The 20774-nt window shown below is 41.0% G+C and overlaps 1 protein-coding gene across 3 annotated transcripts in view; it reads left to right on the forward strand.

Moving 5' to 3' along the window:
- Positions 1–20774, forward strand: part of YLPM1 (YLP motif containing 1) — a 91172-nt gene that overhangs the window by 66284 nt on the left and 4114 nt on the right. For 2 of the 3 annotated variants that reach the window (XM_042448299.1, XM_042448316.1), the window contains one exon: positions 13239–13290. The exons of the other annotated variant lie outside the window; for it this stretch is intronic. In XM_042448299.1, the coding sequence (XP_042304233.1) occupies positions 13239–13290 (52 nt within the window). The remainder of the gene's footprint in view (positions 1–13238; positions 13291–20774) is intronic. 3 annotated transcript variants of the gene reach the window in all.

A 20774-nucleotide genomic window follows, 5' to 3' on the forward strand; every position in this document is an offset into this window, starting at 1 on the left:
GGGCCTATGTTCATGGTTTTTCTACTGCAAGGGGAGCTACACCCCTAATGCCCATGAAAGTTGAAGGCCGACTATATTTCTCATAGCACAGTCCTGTGCCTCTTTACTCAGAAATAAGCACCACTTTTCCCAGTGGGGTTTATATATAGAAATATGCACATAGGATTGCAATCTTTGAAGATCTTGGGACTTCATTTTTACTTAGTTGATAAAAAACACTCAATAAAAGGCTAATTCATTTTCCAGTTCATTAAAGAGATTTACAAAGATTTACAATCCTCAGCAGAAGATTCTAGTTTCCTGCCTTCTCCAGCACAGAGCAAAATCAACTTCATGTAATCACAAATGTTCTAGCAGAGGACAGTAATCTTCCTCCAGAAACGTAAAAAGTAGAGTAGGTTTGACATGCAGTCCACCTCGTTCTTAGATGACTGTACTGATCTCGGCACCATCATACTTCATTTGATACCTTGATGGAGAAGAGCAGAGCAGTTCATCTCTGGCTTTCCATCTGGCATGAAGACTGCTTTGAGAGGAGTAGATATTTTACGAAGAAGCAAGGTCTCTTCTGCTCTATTGAAAAAGATGTAATACTTCATAGGCCCATCATGGCATGGTCCCAGGGCCTAGGAATCAGTGATCTCCAGTTTGAGATCAGCTAGAATCCAAATGGTTAAAGCATTTATAAAGATGTCTCGGCAATGTTCCTGTAATTGCAATCAAAGTGGATGGTTCCTTGAGATTCTTCCAAGATGGCAGATGCACAAGGTCCATCTAGGACTATGCTCTCCTGCAAACTAGTTCAAAAGCTGTAAACTTTGTTTGAAGACTGTGGAACCACTGATGCTTTTCCCAGGAGAGTTCATTTTTATCTAAGGTGATTGCTTCTGAAAATGGGAATGAAATGCTTCGAGCAAGGAGGAAATAAATCCACACTAGGCTGGTCACAGAAGTAAAGCTTCCCTACATAGAGCTGGATAAAATGTTCTGCCTGCACTATAATTAGTCAATGTGATGATCTTCAGAAACGGGGGGCAATAGAACGTAGGGTTCATACCCAGTTCAACTGCAACCTCATTCCTAGATGAATTGTTAAACAGATCCTAGTGGAGTAGAGAAGAACACAGGTGTTTCTTTTCCTTATGTTAAATGCATGGACTATCTTTTATCCTCAAGAAGGCTAGAGGACTCAAAGTTTCATGGTCAAAAATTTGCCAGCTTGGCAAATTGTTTCTGCCCAATCAAGACAAGAACAAAACCAAGAAGAAATCAGATAACCATCCCATGGGTAAATCTCTGGCAGGTGAGAGGTAGGCCGTGGCTACAGCTCTTCTACCATTATGGAAATCTACAGTCACCAATGATACTGTCCTTCAAGACAGAACAGCTGGCTTGTGCTCTGGAGCTTGTCACTATGCCGTGGTATTTGTTCTGTGTCTCTGCACAAGATCAAGCAAAAAAACACCTGAAAGTTCTGGATTTTATTTCGTGTTTCCTGCACATAGGATCCATCTGGGAAGCTCCACCATTCTGAAGGCATGATTCCCATGTGTGCACACACACCTACCCGAAAACACCTTCTGCACATCAAGTTCTTGAAACAGTAATTAAAAAGCATTCTGTACTGAGGTGGTGGAAGTGGGCAGACTGACTGCTGGTTTACCCAAGGTTACTGATGTTTGCGTATAGTTGAAACATCAACTAGTTGATCAAAGGGAATGGTTCTGTATCAGAAAGAAGTGATGCACCACACGGTGGTAGTCAGGTTGCCTCCTCGGACTCTCTTAAACATTTCTAGCTTCTTGTGTGAGGTGTCAGAATTAAGGAGATCATGGTGGTTTCACTTTGGCTACAGAGGCAATAATTTCACTGATCTGATGTTTGAAATCAGGAAATACGTTGTTCTGGCCAACTGAAGTGGAATACATTTACTCAAAAGAAAGGAAAGCCCAGATATATGCTGCCAACTACATATCAGTGAAGTGGCCTCTTTGGATAGAGTTATGAATTCCTGCCCTTTTGGTCTTTAAGCTTCGAGAGCAATCCAGAACGCATAAAGAGTGAAAACTCACAACATTATATTTCCATGTAAATATAATCAAGTTGTGTCACAGACACACTCACACATACTGTATACAAACATATATATTCACAGTTCCTAATATTTTTCCAGTAAATTAGGATAAAGGCCTTTTTAAAAGCTTACTAGTGGTGTGCTTCTAGCTGGTAAGTTATCACTCATTTGTCAGATTTTTTTGTTATTGTTGTTTTTGGAAAGAATATAGAGGCTACAAGCAAAACTGGTTATCACCATTTTGAATAATTGTATTGTGAAGCAATTGTACACACAGCAAATGCACAATTATCACATTTGTAGATTATCTATTTGTGAAGTTGCTGTTCTTTAGGGTACATTGTGAATTGTATGAGAACACATGAATTATGTGAGGAATTAGGGACTGCATACACAGTGAAGCACTGTGCATACGCTAGGATTTATTGATTTTGTTTGCAGTACTTAACATCATTATATGCTGCTGTGTTACTCTTTATTCTCATTATTGAGTCTTTGTACCAAAATGAGTTATTGGATAAGCCTTCCATCAACTGGGAACTTTAATGTTGAAGATATATGTACATGGTAAATTTTTCAATAATATACAGTACTGTAAACCTGTGCACCAAAGAAAAGGAGTGTCTGATACAGAACACTCTGTATTTTTCTTCAAAGGGCATCACATTCTTCAAATCTGTTCTTCTTATATAACCCCTGGAGTTCCTTATTTATAAGTGAGCAGATCCACTCTCATCAAGTGGATTGAGAAACACAGTGATCATTTAAAAGTCTAGGGATGGTTGCCTCCCTGAGAAGAGTGGTATATTCTATAGCATTTCACACTGATTCCCTTCTCCATGTCTGGCAGAAATAGATGGGCTGGAAGACAGTAGTTGTTAAAAATCCAAACAAATTAGTGAGCACTATTAAAGAAATACTTTCATTTATTGTGTACCATTCACATATATGTAACTGTCAGAGTCTTGGTGTAGTTTTTCTGGGAACTGGCTGCTAACCCATTGAAGGACAAAGCAAGAACAAGCCTGGAAGTGTTAATGACTTCTGAAACATCTTATAAGTATCACATGGATGGACACACATTAAAGACTCAGTATCGATACATATGACTTTGGTAAAGCTGGGCCACCGTACCTGAGGGTCTTGCCCCAGCAATGTCCATTAAACCAATCATACTGAAAGGAAAGATTGCATAACATATCTTCTAGTCTGCGTAGGTTTTAGTTAGACGTTGTGTAATGTAGTGGGTCTGTTATGAGAGCCAGTTCCTGGTATTACTTCTACATGTTAATAGTTTTGGAACTTGATTCTGTTACTGAAGCCACGTTGCCAATTTACGGATAATTTGTTCTAAGTCATAACTGCAGTGGTTTCTCATCTCTTTAAGAAGATGATTTTTGCTTTATAAAATTGCTTGCTTGCTTGCTTTCTTCCTTCTTTCTTTCTTTCTTTCTTTCTTTTTGCACCATAACTAATCCCTAGTTCTAGGTATTAAAGCAAGATGGAGGGTACCTGCAGGGCAGTAACTTGAGCCTTTCTATGCATCTTTGTAATGTATAGAATCATAGAATTGGCAGAGACCACAAGAGCCATCCAGTTCAACCCACTGCCATGCAGGAATACACAATCAAGTATCACAAAGTGATACTGAAGTAGCAACAGATTGCTTTGGAGAAGGATCCTGCAAATAGTCTCTAGCAACTAAAAGGATATGATTTCATTCCTGAATAGATGGTCCTTTTCCGGACTGCAACTGTTGTGGCTATGCATCCTTTTGTTGACTGCTCTGTACTGTTGGAACTCAGAAAGGAAACTGATTTTGCCATTGAGGTTCTTTTCTGTTCAGCATGTAATAAATAAAAATAAAATCTTTATTTCTATCCCGCCCTTCCAAGAAGATCAGGGCGGCTTACAACAGTGCAACAAGTGCACACAAATACAAAGTTAAAAGCACATAAACATCAATATACAAAGTAAAACAGCAATAAAAGCCCCATAGCCCGTCCTCATGGCCACGGAAGAGGAGGGGAGGCCCACAGGATCTTAATCGGGGAATGCCTGCTTAAATAGGAAGGTCTTGAGATCCTTCCTAAATTGGGCCAGGGTAGTAGATGAGCGGAGCTCGGTGGGCAGCGTGTTCCAAAGGGCTGGGGCAGCTGTAGAAAAGGCCCTTCTAGAAGTAGAAGCTAACCTAGCCCCAGGCACCTTCAGCAATTGCTGCCCAGATGTTCTGAGGGTGCGAGGCGGATTGTATGGGGAGAGGCGGTCCTTTAGGTATCCTGGGCCCAAGCCATTTAGGGCTTTATAGGTAATAACCAACGCCTTATATTGAGCTCGGAAGCGAATGGGCAGCCAGTGAAGGTCTTTAAGTACAGGTGTTATGTGGCTGGTCCTGGATACGCCAGTGACCAGCCGGGCTGCCATATTCTGTACCATTTGAAGCTTCCGAGTTTGGTATAAGGGTTGCCCCATGTAGAGTACATTGCAGAAGTCCAGTCTCGAAGTTACCAGAGCGTGTACCACAGTTTCTAGGTCCCTCCGGTCCAGGTATGGGCGCAGCTGGCGAATCAGCCGGAGCTGATAACAAGTGCTCTTGACCGTCGCATTCACCTGAGCAGTCAGATGAAGCGACGAATCAAGAAGCACCCCCCAAACTGCGCACGGAGTCCTTCACAGGGAGCGTGACCCCGTTCAGGACAGGTGGAACCACCGCCATTCCCGGACCGGGGGAACCTATCACTAGTACCTCCGTTTTCTCTGGATTCAGTTTGAGTCGGTTTTTCCTCATCCAGCCCATTACTGACTCCAGACAGGCCACGAGAGGAGAGACGCCATCCCCGGTCACTGCATCAGTCGGAGACATAGATGTTTATCACACTATGCTCTTAAAGAGGTACTATTCCAGTGTGACTCCTCTAGCAGCCTCCTGTTGCATGCTGGGATTGGCAGTTTTAAGGAGCTGAACTTCTCTGCCTGAGAATTCTAAATACCCCTCCTTAAAACTGCCAATCCCAGCATGCAACAGGAGGCAGCTAGAGGAGTCACACTGGAATAGTACCTCTTTAAGAGCTCGTCTGATAAACACCATAGAGAAAATAATCTGGGTGTCATCAGCGTACTGATAACCCCGCGCCCCATGTCTCCGGATGATCTCTCCCAGCAGTTTCATGTAAATGTTAAATAGCATGGGAGACAGAATGGCTCCTTGAGGGACCCCAGTTTTAAGGGCCCGCTCGCTGGAGCACACGTCTCCCAGCTGCACCATCTGGGACCTCCCAGAGAGGTAGGACCGGAACCACTGGAGCGCAGTGCCCCCGATTCCCACCTCAGCCAGGCGTCCCAGAAGGATACCATGGTCTATGGTATCGAAAGCCGCTGAGATGTCCAAGAGCACCAACAGGGACACGCTTCCCCGGTCAGCGCTCAGACGGAGATCATCGACCAAGGCGACCATGGCCGTCTCAACCCCGTGACCCGCCCGGAAGCCAGTTTGAAATGGATCCAGATAATCCGTTTCATCCAAGACCGCCTGAAGCTGGAGCGCAACCGCCCTCTCGATCACCTTCCCCAAAAATGGTAGCAGGGAAACAGGCCGATAATTATTATGTACCGGGGGTCAAGGGAGGGCTTTTTTAGGATCGGTCTTACGATGGCCAATTTAAGATCCGATGGAAATCGCCCATCCCTGAGAGAGGTGTTAATAATCCGGCGTAACAATGTAGTTACCACCGGTCCCCCCTGGGCCGCTAACCATGAGGGGCAGGGATCAAGAGAGCAGGTTGTTTTCCGAACACTTCCGAGGATCTTGTCCACATCCTCGGTACTCACCAACTCAAACTGATCCAGTGTAACATAGTCCACGGAGGCTCTGGACACTTCTACCTTAGGCTCTGCCACAATGTTGGCGTTCAGACCTTCGCTTATACGAGAAGTTTTATCCACAAAAAAGTCGTTAAACAAGTCACAGCAGGCCTTAGAAGGTTCAAGGATCTGGTTCAGGGCAGGAGGGAGCTGAGTTAGCTCCCTGACCACCCTGAACAACTCTGCCGGACGCGACTCCGCGGACGCAATACGAGCACCATAGAACGAATTCTTTGTTGCTCATATTGCCTCTCCGTAGTCCTTTAACAATCGGTCTAGGAGAGTCTTGTCGTTTAAGCAAAGGTGTTTCCGCCAACGGTACTCTAGCCGTCGCAGAACCCGCTTCCTCGCCCGGAGATCTTCCGTATACCAGGGCTTACGATTGGAAGTGGGCCTGAGAGGGCGCTTGGGAGCGATTCTGTGTATAGCCCCAGAGAGACCGGTATTCCAGATACCGGTAAGGGCATCAACAGAGTCGCCGTCATTTCCAACCGTGAGCCCCTCTAAGGCTTCTTGGAACCTCTCAGGTTCCATCAGCCTTCGAGGGTGGACCATCCTAACTGGTCCACCACCCCCGGGGGGGATCTGGGTAGAAGCCTTGATTTTCGCCTCTACCAGGAAATGATCCGTCCATGACAGGGGGGAAATATTAGCTATTTCCACCCACGGATTTTCCGCATCCGAACAGAAGACCAAATCGAGAGTATTACCCGCACAATGCGTAGGACCCTGTATCAGCTGGGACAGGCCCATGGCCGCCATGGTCTCCATGAATTCCCGAGCCGCACCGGATGGAACATAGCTGGCCGTGAGGGAGATGTTGAAGTCACCCAGGACAAGAAGCCTGGGTGTCTCCAGCATCAGCTCAGCAACCAGCTGTGTCAGCTCGTTAAGGGAGTCCGCTAATGCACGGGGTGGCCGATACACCAGCAGAATCCCTAGACTGTCCCTAGCCTTTAGGGTCAGGTAAATACACTCGATATAGGAGGTCTGTCGGATGTGGTTCCTGGTGAGGGACACGGTGTTCCTATGTACCAAGGCCACACACCCCCCCGCCCACCTAACCTGCGCTGGTCCTTCACCGAGTACCCGGCAGGCAGGGCCTGAGCCCACACAGCATCCCCTTCAGGCCCCAGCCAGGTCTCGGTAATGCAAGCCAGGTCACACTTAGAGTCCTCCAGGAGATCCTGGAGGATGTGGGTCTTGTTATTAACAGACCTGGCATTGCACAGGAGCAGCGATAGGGTTTGTGGCACGGTTGGAGAGACCCTCAGGTCCTTCAGGTTGGGAGGGGGACAGGAAGGTGGGATAGATATGATGCATCTATCTCGCCTTCCCCTGGAACGGAAGTCCCTTCTCCCACCGCCATACCTCCCCCTGCCCCACACAACCTCAATTGGAGCTCCGCCCTCCCAGGTGTCATCCCCGGCCCAGGCATCCCCCGTATCCCTAACCTCCCCCCAACCCTCTATGGTGACTAATGGAGCAGAGGGCAGCCACTGTAGGCATCCTCATGCTCCCCGGCTAACTCAACCCTCCCACGCCCGATGAGAGCTGCGCAACTGCGCAGCTTCGCAGCTTCGCCAAGCCAGAACAGTCCAGGTCCCAGTGGGGATGTTCCCCGAGTCCGAGGGCGGCTCTCCCGGGGCGGTGCGCAGATGCGCACCTCTAAAAACCACCGGGAGGAAGCCGCCCGGCGAAAGGAACAGAAGACTGGTTGGTCAGACTCATCCTTGCAACTGCCAAGGCTTCTAAGTATTACTTCTTTGTTCTTATCTATTCTTTTCTTTTGTTCTGGTTTTCATATTGTTTCATTTTCATTCTGTTTTTGCCAGTTTTTATTTCAACTCTTCAGAAGTTTTATCGTATCTTTTTATAAACTGAAACTTTTCCCCCAGTATGCCAGTATCTAGTTCCTTCAAACTGGACAGGAATTTTCATCTAGAACAGTATTCAGACCATGCTCTTGGAAAGGACAGCTATCCTATTCTCTGCTGATTTCTGCTTAACTGGCTGCACAGAGACTTTTGCACGTTGTAAAACTGTTAATGGATTGGTTTCTTCTCCAAAATTAAGATTGTATCACAGAAATATAATAATAATAATAATAATAATAATAATAATAATAATAATAATAATAATAATTGTTATTGTTATTGTTATTGTTATTATTTATTTATATTTCCCGCCTCTCTCTGCGGATCGAGGTGGGATTACAACCGAATAAAATACATATAAAATACAATACAATGCAGCAGTAATAATAACTTCAATAAAACTAATTCTATTCTAATATGACAGTTTTAACAATAGGATTAGGCAATAATCATAGTCAAAGGAATGGAGTATTAAGATGGATGGATGTCCTATATAGGATCAGATGGATAGACCTGCTGGAAGAGATCCATCTTGACTGCCTTCTTAAAAGCGTCCAAAGTGGTAATAAGACGGATCTCTTCCGGTAGGCTATTCCACAGTTTTGGAGTGACGGCAGAGAATGTTCTTTGAGAAGTCATTACCAGTCTGGTCATTTGTAATTCAAATAAGTTCTAGGGGAAGTGTGACCCCGTCCAGGGCAAGTTGACAAATTTCCTTCCCCAGACCTGGGGTTCCTATCGTCAGTACCTCTGTTTTCTCTGGATTCAGCCAGAGTTTGTTTTCCCTCATCCAGCCCAAGACAGGCAGCTTGGGCCCAGCTTACCTGAGGAAACGCCTCCTCCCATACAGTCCTTCCCACACTCTCAGGTCCTCTGGGAAGAATCTACTGCAATTAGAGAGAACTAGGCTGAAGGCGACTTCCTAGAGGACATTCTCTGTTGCCGCTCCAAAAATCTGGAATGACCTGCCGGATGAGATCTGCCATCTAGCATCTTTGGAGGCCTTTAAGAAGGCAATAAAAACGAATCTCTTCTGGCAGGCCTTCCCAAACTGATCTCAGAATTTCCCCTCCATTTGTTTAGCGGTATCCACCAGATTTTGATCTCGTTTTATTTTATTAACCATTTTATTGGGAACTGTTCTTAATGGTATTTTAGGGTGGGAGGGAGATTGATAGTCATGTTTGATTTTATTGTTTTTGTTTGTTGTTACCTGCCTCAATCCAATACAGGGAGAGGAGGGAAACAAATTATTATTATTATTATTATTATTATTATTATTATTATTATTCAGAGGAAATATGCCATCCTTAGTCACTGCAACAGTCGGAGACATAGAGAACCATATTTGGGTGTCATCCACATACTGATAACACCACACCCCATGTCTCCGGATGATCTCACTCAGCAGCTTCATGTAAATGTTAAACAGTATGGGAGCCAGAATGGTGCCCTGGGGATTCTACCGGATCATACCAAAGACTTGTCTTGTCCAGTATCCTGTTTCCCATAGTAGCCAGACAGATTCCACTGCAAGCTCAAAGGCAAGATTTGAGAGTAATAGGGCCTTTCCTGTTTTAACTTCCTTTCAATTTTCTATGCACACTTCCTCTGATCTTGGAGGAAATACATATCCATCATGACAGTCATAGACTATTATACCTTTTTGAATTGGTGTTATCAGTACACAGGCAAATGAAATTTAGAAAAAAAAATTAAAATAGTATGACCCTTTATTAGGTGGAATGCCTAATTTATTTTTCCTCTTCAAAATATCTATCCATTTGATAGATTTTGTTCCTTATGAATTAAAAACTGATTATTTTTACCAGGAAAATATAATGAAAAATCCAAATCTTCTCAGAAAAAGTTCAATGTTATTTGGAAAAGACTACAACAGAAGTATGTGTGCATAAGAATTCTATCCAAAGACCTTTCATTACTTGTTCAGTGAACCTATTCTGCTAACTGCTGCCCATGGACCGACTTTTACAACTCGTTTTTCTTTCTGAAAGCTGTATGAACAGAAGAGAGGTGAACTAAAGTCATCAATTGCAATATGTACTATCTTCTGTGCTGCAGCTGTTTTCAGTTTGATCTTAACCAGAGAGCAGTCTGAGGAGATACAAGAGGAGATACAAGAACTGACTGAAAGATAGCCCAAGTATAAATGTACAGTGAAACTGACAACCCAGTTATATGTCACAACTGGAGAATATCCCAATAGTGGGAGGCTGAATATAAATTCTCCTGTTGATATTTGTTAACGTAATAGCAATTTCTTCTTTGTGGTCTTTGTGACACACATGTGTGGGTTATTCTGCACCTGGCAGAGAATTTCAGAACTTTCTAGAGCTGAGCAACTTCTTTTGGTGGGAACCTGCCCCCATCTCTACTCAGGGTACATGCCCCCATGCATCTCCATTTTGTCCAGTGTTTCAGTTGGATCTTATACTTCTAGAGCATTTCTAAAGAGCAAATACCCACTTCATTTGTCTTGTTCTCTTTCTGTTCTTCTTTCTGCCTTCCTTTGCATTTTAATGGTGGCTCTTTGGGACATTTCTAGGCCTGTGATCTAAAAAACGTTCTTCTAAAGATAATTTTGGCTGCATGTTTGTATGTGCGTGTCTGTGCTTCTGTGTGTGAATCCTATCATCGTACAAACATTTTTGTTGCCTGTTGTACCATGAGAAATCCCACATCATTGACACAAAGGTAGCAGATACACTTGGCTGTGTAATCCAGAGTCCATTATTGAATTTATTTATTCAATAATCCTAGTGTCTGAAATACTGTGAAACATTGGCATACCATAAAACCCTGCCAGTATACCTACTCTGGAGCTTAGAAAAACTGAAGGTCCACTGCATCAAGAGCAGGAGTAGAATTGGGCTCCCTTCCTCGACATCTACCTTCTCCTTTCTCCCGAAAACATGCAGGCTGCCTGCTCTGAGGCCTCCTGCAGCTGCAGTTACCATGGCTGTTTCACCCCCATTTTCAGTGATCACCCTAGGAAGAAAAAGAACAAAGGTGGCCTGAACTGCTTGCAGAGTACATTAAGAAGAAAGGGGCAGTGGCAACAGCAGTAATTGAGCATGATTGGTGGTAGCAGGAGGGAGAACAGAGCTCCTATGCTTACATAAGGATGTATTGAATGCCTTCTAATGTAACATTCCAAAATATTATTTTGGTGGGTTATAGACCGCCACTTGGGACGTCCACAGGACGTCCCATTTTAAAAAGGGGGCGTCTCTTCTAGACGCCCCTGGGTCTAATACGGACTCTGTCCATACAATATGGCACCGGCCGTTCCACATGGCCGGCGCCATCTTTACGTATCGGATGCTGTGCATCCGAACGTGTCGCGGCGCTGATGACGTCGCGAGTGCGCCAGCGGCGCCTCGTGACGTCATTAGGGCGCCGCAGAAAGAAGCTCCATTTTGAAGCTTCTTTTTTGCTCCGTAAGGGAGCCGCACAGTGTGGCTACGACGGCTCCCTTACGGAGCAAGCGGCGGCGGCAGACCGCCTCAAAGCGGCGGTCAATAACCCGCCTTTGATAATGGAACTGTGGTTATTCAAGAATAATGCCCAAATGAGATCCTAGCCATTGAAATTAGAATGATGATGGGTTGGAAGCTGAAGGAGTGAAAAAGACATTTGGATGGAGCTACAGTGGTACCTCGGGATACGAAATACCCAGGTTACGAAATTTTCGGGATACGAAAAAATCCCATAGGGAATTATTGTTTCGGGTTACGAATGTTTTTTCGGGTTACGAAAAACTTTTGGTGCTTTTTTCGGCTTTTTCGCACGGAATCGTGGCTTTTCCCCATTAGCGCCTATGGCAATTCGGCTTACGAAGGCTTTTCGGGTTACGAAAGCGGCCGCGTTACGAATTAATTTCGTAACCCGAGGCACCACTGTATTAGGAAATAAAGTATTAAAAGTTCCTCCTTTGCTGTTTTCAACTTCCAGCATCCGCTTTTTAGTTTTAAAAACTTCCTTTATGTAAGTTGGTCTTGGATATTTACGGTAAATGAAAACATTCCCATGAAAGCAAAGGACATAAATCCTAATATACTCTCCAGAACTATTAATTTTATTTGTATGTGCAAAGTACCCAATTGAGTATAAAATATAAGTTACTAATTTTAAATGTTTGCTTTCTGCTTCATCATACAGACTAATTAAAGCAGATGACATCATGAACAATAAAACATCAAAACACACAAAGAAAATGTGAAAGTTTTCATAAGTTCAGTAACCAAAGGCAGCATAATCATATCAGTGTAAACATGAAAATCAACTATGATTAGCAGAAGGGGGAATAATCCATAAATGATAAAACAAGGAAAAAGAATCAACTGTCACCTCAAATAAGAGCCCAGTTTTTGGCCAACATCTGCAGGAAGTTTTTAAGCAATGGGAAACAGCAACTTGAATTGAAGTGAGCACCTGACTGGTGACCAGTGCAGATGGTCATGCACACACACATTCCCTTCAAACCACCACTTTACTGTATTCCTTTCAAACCACCACTTTGTTCAAATCATCTCTTTTACAAAGCTGAAATTGTGTTACAACATGTTCAGGAGAAGGAGGAGCAAGAGCTTGATCTCATTTTTTAGCACAGAATTTATTGGTGGAATTTCATAGTTTTTAAAACAACGTTACTGTACTTGTGGATTCTAGGCTTCTTCATATATCTTGTGTTGGTTCAGTGCCAAACTTGGCTGAGCATACACATAATACTTGTCATCAATAATTATAGCTGCTTTAATAGCTTGGAACATGTGAGACTAGGTTAAACTTAAACATTCGCTGATAATATGTTCTTCATGCATATTAAGTTTTTTCTTGATGCTTTTAACCCAAGAAGACTGAACATGATTTACAGATATCCATGCTATAGAAGAAGATGGTTATTTCATAATAATTAAATATGTATTTGTGGATTATACTGTATACATTTACTGAAGACAAACGAGTAACACTGGTACTCCTGCCCTAGTGCTTCAGAAACCCCTTTTCCACTACACCATATGCTCACTTCAGAAAGTTGAGCATTCTGATGCACAAGGATGCACATCTGTCTCTGAATCCTGACAGATTAACAGAATGTCATCTTAAACTACTTCAAGATGTATGGGATGCCTATGTGTATCATTATTGCTAGAAACCAATTGAAGAGCTCTGTAGTATTGAGGCTTCAATATTATTGAGCATTATCTTCTTGCACTCAGTGCAAAGTAATTATGGCATTTTGCAGTACTTTACAATTTCATATCTTGTCTCTCGGTTCAGAGTTCAGATTAAGTTTGCCCCAAGGAAATGTTTGCAGTATAATGCTGTTGCAAGTTAAAATGTGTGCTTTGTCTTCTATATCTTTCTCTAATCCTTCGAGCTTCTCTCTGTATATGATTTAGGGTTACATTCCGAAAAGCAAATGGGAGATGGATACCTCTGAAGCAAAACTAGGTGGGTATTTCATTTTTTTTTTAATCTCTTGAAAATATTTGCACAGCTCCAGTATACTTCACTGAAGGCTTGCCTATGATAAAACAAAATGAATAAAATTGAGCTTTTCTGAAAATATATTACCCAATGATATCTGTAATATGCAGCTTGGCTTGTGCAGTTGCAAGGCACCAATAATCATATCATTAAACTTGTATAAGATTTTGTACGGCTTGCGTAATGCCTTTATCAACAGGAAGAATTTATAATATCTGGTGTAGTGATTTGAGCGTTGGACTACAACTCTAGTGAACAGGCTTCATGTCTCTGCTTAGCCATGGAAACCCACTGGGTGACTTTGGTCAGATCCCACTCCGTCAGCCTCGGTGGAGGGCAAAGGCAAACCCCCTTTGAACAAATCTTGCCAAGAAAACACCATGATTAAGTCGCTTTAGAGTCGCTATAAGTTGAAAACAACTTCAAGATACACAGGAACAACAACAAAATGTTTCTCACAGAATTTCCAAAGACAACAGGAACCAATATGGTTAGTCTGTGTGCATTGTTTAGCATTATATCTTGCCTTGGCATAGTTGGGAGTCAGCAAGTAACCTCCAGTATTTCAAAGCATTGCTATATGAAAAGCTTTTGTGACATCACTGACTGTCAGCTTGTTCTCTAATTATATTGCAGTCTGGTGCTTCTAAGAGAGAAAGGATATAAAGCCCCAAGTTCCTCTCATTTCTTTTTTTTTAAAAAATTGGTTGCCTTTCTTTATACCATGCGGTTTTCTTATAAAACCATTTTTTGATTGAACGGTTTATATATATGCTTCTTGATTTTGAACTACAGTCGTCCCTCCCAATTCATGGGAGATCTGTTCTGGAACTACCATCACCCGCAAATCAGAAAAAATGCAAATACTCAAGTCCCGATTGATTATAATGGCCAAGCGCTCCATGCGCCATTTTGTCCCTCCAAGCTTGCTGTCCCAAAGGATTAAGGAAGAAGTGTATTTATGACCAGTCAAATCAGTGAAAGAAAGGGATTCATTGTAAATTATTGTCATGTCTTAAAAATAGACTACAGTGCGCCCGCGTTATATCCGGGCGCAACATACTCAAAGCCTCGCACTGCCCCGGAAGAAGTAATGGGGCATGCGGACACGCTGTGCCACAGACACAAGCCCCATTGTTTCTAATGGGGCTTGAGCACAGACAGATTTCCCCTTACATAGGGAGATATGGAATGGATTCTCCATGTAAGGGGAGGGCTCACTGTATACTGGAAAAAAAGATTACTACAGTGGGTCCTCGCCTTACGCGGGGATCCGTTCTGGATCCCTCCACGTAAGACGATTTCCACCTATGCTCAAGCCCCATTGGAAACAATGGGGCTCCAGCACGGCGGGGCACAACGGGGACGCGCGCCCATTCAATTGCATGGGACGCGCCGCCCCTTCCGCCCCGCGTGTATGCTCAAGCTGCATAAAGCACGCCCGCCGTATTTGCTCCTTTTTGCTGAAAAATGTCAACTGCAAGAATCAAGAACATATATTGTATATATAATGCTGAACAATAGTGCATCAAAGAAACTCCATTACACTTCAGTTTCTATATTGCAAACTGGATTAAATAATTGGTACATGCATCCCAACATCATCCTTGGAAGCTTTGTTATGTAAGATATTATGATGAGATTCCATTCCCTGGCACTATTGGCATAAAAAAGCTATTTGACAGTTCTGGTGTTGGTATGGTCTGTTGGTAAGCTGTTGAAATTTGAAAAGAGCATAATGGCTTAACAGCTGAGGTGTTTCCAGCCCAAAAAAAAAAAAGTTGTGCTGGAGAGTTAAGTGGAAGTTGTTGGGGAGGGGAGTGCTAAAGAAGGTAAGTAGATCTACAGAATTTTGATTTTCCTGTGGCTTGAGTCAAGTGCTTTTGTCACAATTGTGTGATACAATATAGTATCTTGATGAATTTAACAAGTAGAAGTGCACATATTTTACCACATATAAAGAACTCTTGTGAACCCGACACAACAGATATTAAGTTTTCCCTTTTTCGCACACAGATTTTATGTACATAAATATATAATCTGAAAAACATTACAAGCTCACTCAGGTTTTTTTTCCAGGAAGTCATAATAATAATAATAATAATAATAATAATAATAATAATAAATTTTTTGGTATACCACTTTTCCATAGATCAAAGTGGTTTACAGACCATATAAAAACCATTTAAAACATCTCATAAAAATAGATAAAATCCACTAATACAAATTATACAAAATCTGAACACAATCATTCAACAGGGTAAGGCAGAGAATCGATGGGAACAGGAATACACAGCTTCATTTTACAGGGGAGAAAGCTTGACAGAAGAGGAAGGTTTTGAGCCTCTTCTTAAATGTTACCAGGGAGGTCACAAGACGGAGCTCCTCGGGGAGACCATTCCAGATTTGTGGGACCACCACTGAATAGGCCATCCGGGATGTAGAAACATGTTTGGAAGATGGAATTGTTGCTGCTGTATGTGTTTGTCTCAGTATCTAAGTAGTTCCGTGTGCTTTCAGCCTTATATAGTAATTAGACATTCAGGAGCTTGACATTGTTGATAGTAATCCTTGACATGTACCAAAAAGGAAGATCAACACAATTTGAGCTGCACAGAATACACTCAAATATTCATAAATATTGAAACATTGGTAAGGCTGCTCTTTATCATGTCATAGAGATGAAATGCCAGAGAATTATGTATGAGTCCAAGGATTCTTGTAATTCACTGGTAGAGAGCAGTTCTCTTAAAGTGGTTACCAGACTACTGGATGTACGTTTTATGTAATGTGGTTGTGTAAGTTCGTGAATCTTTGGTTGGTAGTTTCACACATTTGCTGTAGCAGCAAGCTTTTTTTTTTATGGGATTGTTACAAATAAACCAATAATCTCAGAAGAGTGGTACAAGTAAATTGAATGTTAGTTCTGGTAATGAATTACTGAATTCAGGCCCTGAATTTATGTCTTTAAAAATATTTGTGTCTGTTGTGAATTGTGGTGGCTTGTACCATAAATTCATCAGTAAAAAACCGGAACATAGTTTTAAATTCAACAGTAAAAAAAAAAAAAATCACAAACAGCTGAAAGGGGGAATTATTTTAATGAGCTCCTCAAATGATTTTATATTGCATTGAAACGTGGATCAGCAAATGTGTCCAAAGCAATATCTGCAACTGACACCTAAAAACTGTCAAAGCAGAATACTGTGGAAATGACCAGGAAAAAGAAGTTTCAAAAGCAAGGTGCCACAAACAAGAAACACATGTCTTTCATTGCTACGCCACCACCTTGTTAAGGTAATGGACTCTGACCAGAGTATCTGAAAACCTTAATAGCTGGAAAAGTTTATGTAGATATCAGCAATATTTCAGTTACTTTGAATCCAAGACAATTATAAGGCTATATAAGCTAAATAACAGTGGCTTGCAATGTGTCCAAACGCAAATTGGTAGATGGCAAAGCTGTTAAAATACTGGTGAGATACATTCATTGCTATCTGTTCCAGTTTGCAATGAGCAACTCTAGCATGATTTCATCTTCAAAAATGGTTGCAGTTGATATACTGAGTTCTGTTACAGATATAACATCCATTTCTAATGCCAGATCTAACAGCACCCACAAACTGTGGGTTTGGTTCTTTGTTACACTAGTGGACATCATAATCCCTGCAGAATTTTCCACTGCATTGCAGCAGAACCAAACCACTTTTCTTTGCTTGTTTCTTAGCTGATCATACAACCATACAGTATGCAAAGGGTTCTTGTAGCACCTTTAAGACTAACTGAAAGAAAGAAGTTGGTAGCATGAGATTTTGTAAACTTGAGCATACTTCCTTAGCAGGCTGAAGTGTATAAAAACTCATGCTACCAACTACTCTCTTTCAGTTAATCTCAAAGGTGCTACAAAGATGCCTCTGCATACTTATTTTCCAGACTAACACGCCTATGTCTTTGAATAGAATCATACAGTTGGAAAAGACCACAAGGGCCATCCAGTCCAGAGTAATGATACTCCCAGAAGTTCTCTTAACCTCATAAATAAACTCATGTATCACCTTCAGCCATTTTAAATATTAAATCATGCTAGAATTATTCATGATCTGTACAGTGTTCTGAGTAGCCTATTGTGATTCAGTCTGCCTTTGTAGAGTGCTTGGAAACTTGCATTAGTTCAGAATGTATCATTGAGCTGGTACTGGTATTGATAGTAAGGAATGTTTCTTATCAAAATTTATTAACTTCACCATGAGACAGCTGTGTGCCTTGCTGCCAGTAAAAACAGTGCTTCAAGAGTAACATTCAATTTTAACTCATAACTGTTGTAACTTTTACAATGTTTTAATTGTTTTTTAAATTTTATATTTATACATTTTCATGTTGTACAGCTTTTAAATTGTATTGTTTTAAATCTGCTGTTCACTGCCTTGAGTCCCCTATATTGGGAGAAAGGTGGGATATATGATGATGATGATGATGATGATGATGATGATGATGATGATGATATTCATCAGAAGAAAGGCACACAGGGTGTAGATCTTCCTATACAAGGCTAAAGCACTTTGGGGAATTTTATGGGGGGGATGCACCTTTATCCAAAACAAGTTTGTTTTGTTTTGTTTTTGTTTTTTTAAGTGGCATGTGAGCCAACAGAATGTCAGCTCTGTTTTGCAATGTATCATTGACAGCTAGATGTTAGCAAACAACAGCGGGAGAGGGCTCCTGCCTATGTTCTGCTTATAGGCCTCCCAAAAGCATCTGGTTGACCACTGTGAGAAACACAGTGTGAATTAAATGAACCTTTGATCTGATAAAGCAAAGCTCTTTTTATGTGTTCGTGTTCTGATGAACTTCAATTTATTGATCCTCACCCAGCCCGTTGTCAGTTCACACACCTGTTCACTGTGTCTACAGTACTCACTGAAATAGATGGAAAGGAGACAGCTTTGTGTCATAAGCCTACTGGTGCTAGTTTTCTTTGTCTCTCCAAATGACATCTCTTAACAGTTTCATGTAGCTAACAATTACCATATGGGTCAAGAATAAACTTTTGAAACCATGCAGCATATATGTCATAAAGTAGAGCAGCAGTCCCCCATAGGGAGTCCAGCTTCCATCTGAAATATACAGTCCCAGACCCTATCCTGGTTAATATTATCAAAAGCACTTGAAACATGTGGGAAGAATCATCACTGAGCCACTCTTCATCCATCTCCTGGTGAAAGTCTTTTAACAGGATGATCTAGATGGAAAATCACTTACATAGTATAACAATATTGCTCACCTTCCAAAGTATCCAGAAACCAAAGTATATGAGGATGTTGTGATCTCAGTTAGCAATCCAGATAGTTGCAATATGAGGGCTTTCTGATAAACATCTGTAAAATACCACAATTAGGTTTCTTTTTCATGCACATATCTCCTATGTTGAGTACTTTTCTGTAAATGTCGCCCATGGTGTTCTATATTGGTGTGTGCTCCTGAGAATGTGTCCATGCAATCTTGTTTAGGTATCTGCTTGCAAGGGAAATAATATTACAGCTAAAATATAACAGATGCTGAATGTTCATGGGTACTTCTGACAACTTTTGTAGCAATCCCTTTCAAGTACTAATTTCAACTTGATTTTAACACCAAATCAATTTTAATTGAAACAAATTGATTCTAGTACTGTATACATCTGAACTTTGTCTCTGCTCTGTTATTTTATGTTTATATGAAATAGTTGTTTCTTACATCTTAATCTGCTCTTTAGTTTTGTTTTTTTTTACAGTTGCTCAGGTAAGTATTCATTAAATTTCCTGAGTTTTAGGATGTCCACATTACATTTTTAGAAGAAAGAGCAGTGAAGAAATGAAACTTGGAGACCAAACTAATAAGAATAAATTATTATGAAATAGCTTAATGAATTAACAAAAAATCTCTTTCTCATGCTTATTCTGTCATTTTCTGAGTATGTGCATCATTCCTATACTGCTACTGTCCTACTTAGATATACCTGTTAATGCTTTCAGAGCAATTTAATGCCTGAATCAATAATCAAGCAGTTATATGTGTACTGGGATTTTTCTGCCTTTCCTTCCCATTGCAGCCTCTTGCCCAAAAGCTGCTCTTGGAGAATGTTGTGTACTGGAGCATGATCTGATGCAGCAGAAGAAAAGGAAAATAGCAAAATATATACACATATGCAAGCACACACAAACATTCACCTCATGAGAGAATATTTCCACTTGTACATAGGACTGCTTGGGTCATGGTTTCTAAAATTTCTAGTGTAGGTGTCTTCATATCTTAGATCACTTACTGTATGATTATAAGTCTTATAAATGTTTGTGTATTTTTCCCCTTAACATGGCTTTTACACATGGACTGCACTATTCATTGTGTAAGCTGGTTTGTGAAAACTAACTTTTTAGAAATATTCCTAAGATTTCAAAACTTTTTTTTTTTTTACAACTGACGGGATCTGTCTGTGAAAGTGGTAACACTTTTCACTTAGACATAGCTAACAAGCATTTGCTTATAAAATATATCTACAGTTGATAACTAGAATTAAATTACCACAAGCAAAATACATCACTCTTGGTGAATTTATTAGTAAATGATGTCATTTGTTGAACATTTGCCATTTTTCCAGACCTTGAGGTTATTTCCAGAAAAGAGTAGTAGGTCTATATTATTGAGATGAGAATAGTTTTATACATAAAATTTATATTCTGGTATAGCACAAATTGCTGTTACATATTAATATATATATATATATATATAACTGTGTGTGTTCTATTTGCTGTGTTAAGAAATTCACATTTATGACTTGGCTGTTCCGTTCTAGAACAAATGTTAGGGAGTTTCCTACATTTTAACAGCATTTTCTAGTAGCTATTTGGACAATCTAGAACCTTAAAATAAGTTACAATACATTAAAACAAGGGTTTATTTGTAAAAATCATTTAAATGTTCAGTCTGGCATGTTATATTGTGGATCTGTAAAAATAGAAATCATGCATATAGAAAATTTTGTTGAATTATAACATGAATTTCACTTATACCTATCTGCTGGTATCATCTGTTAGAAACTGCTTCCTACTAATAACATTTTTGAGAAATTGTTCTGGAGAGACAAGTGACCACAGCAACAACAAAATGCTGCAGCCCCGATTTTGAACTTCATATCATGTCTTGGTTTGTGCAGATACGGAAAATGGTAAACTGCTGGTGGATTTAATCCAATTGTATATGATACTATGCAACATGGTCAGATTTCTTACTGAAGCAGTTGAAACATGGGCTTGTGATCATTCTAAAATATGTGTAGATGTCTGCTGGTAGTCCTTCATCACAGCATTGGTGTAACATGTTGCTTTTAACCATTCAACTACTGGTATATAGAGCTGTCATTTCCAGAATATTTTCAGACACCACTTTGGTATATGGATTGCTGATTATTCAAG

Source organism: Sceloporus undulatus, chromosome 1, assembly GCF_019175285.1.
Source record: "Sceloporus undulatus isolate JIND9_A2432 ecotype Alabama chromosome 1, SceUnd_v1.1, whole genome shotgun sequence".
NCBI classification, from domain to species: Eukaryota; Metazoa; Chordata; class Lepidosauria; order Squamata; family Phrynosomatidae; genus Sceloporus; species Sceloporus undulatus.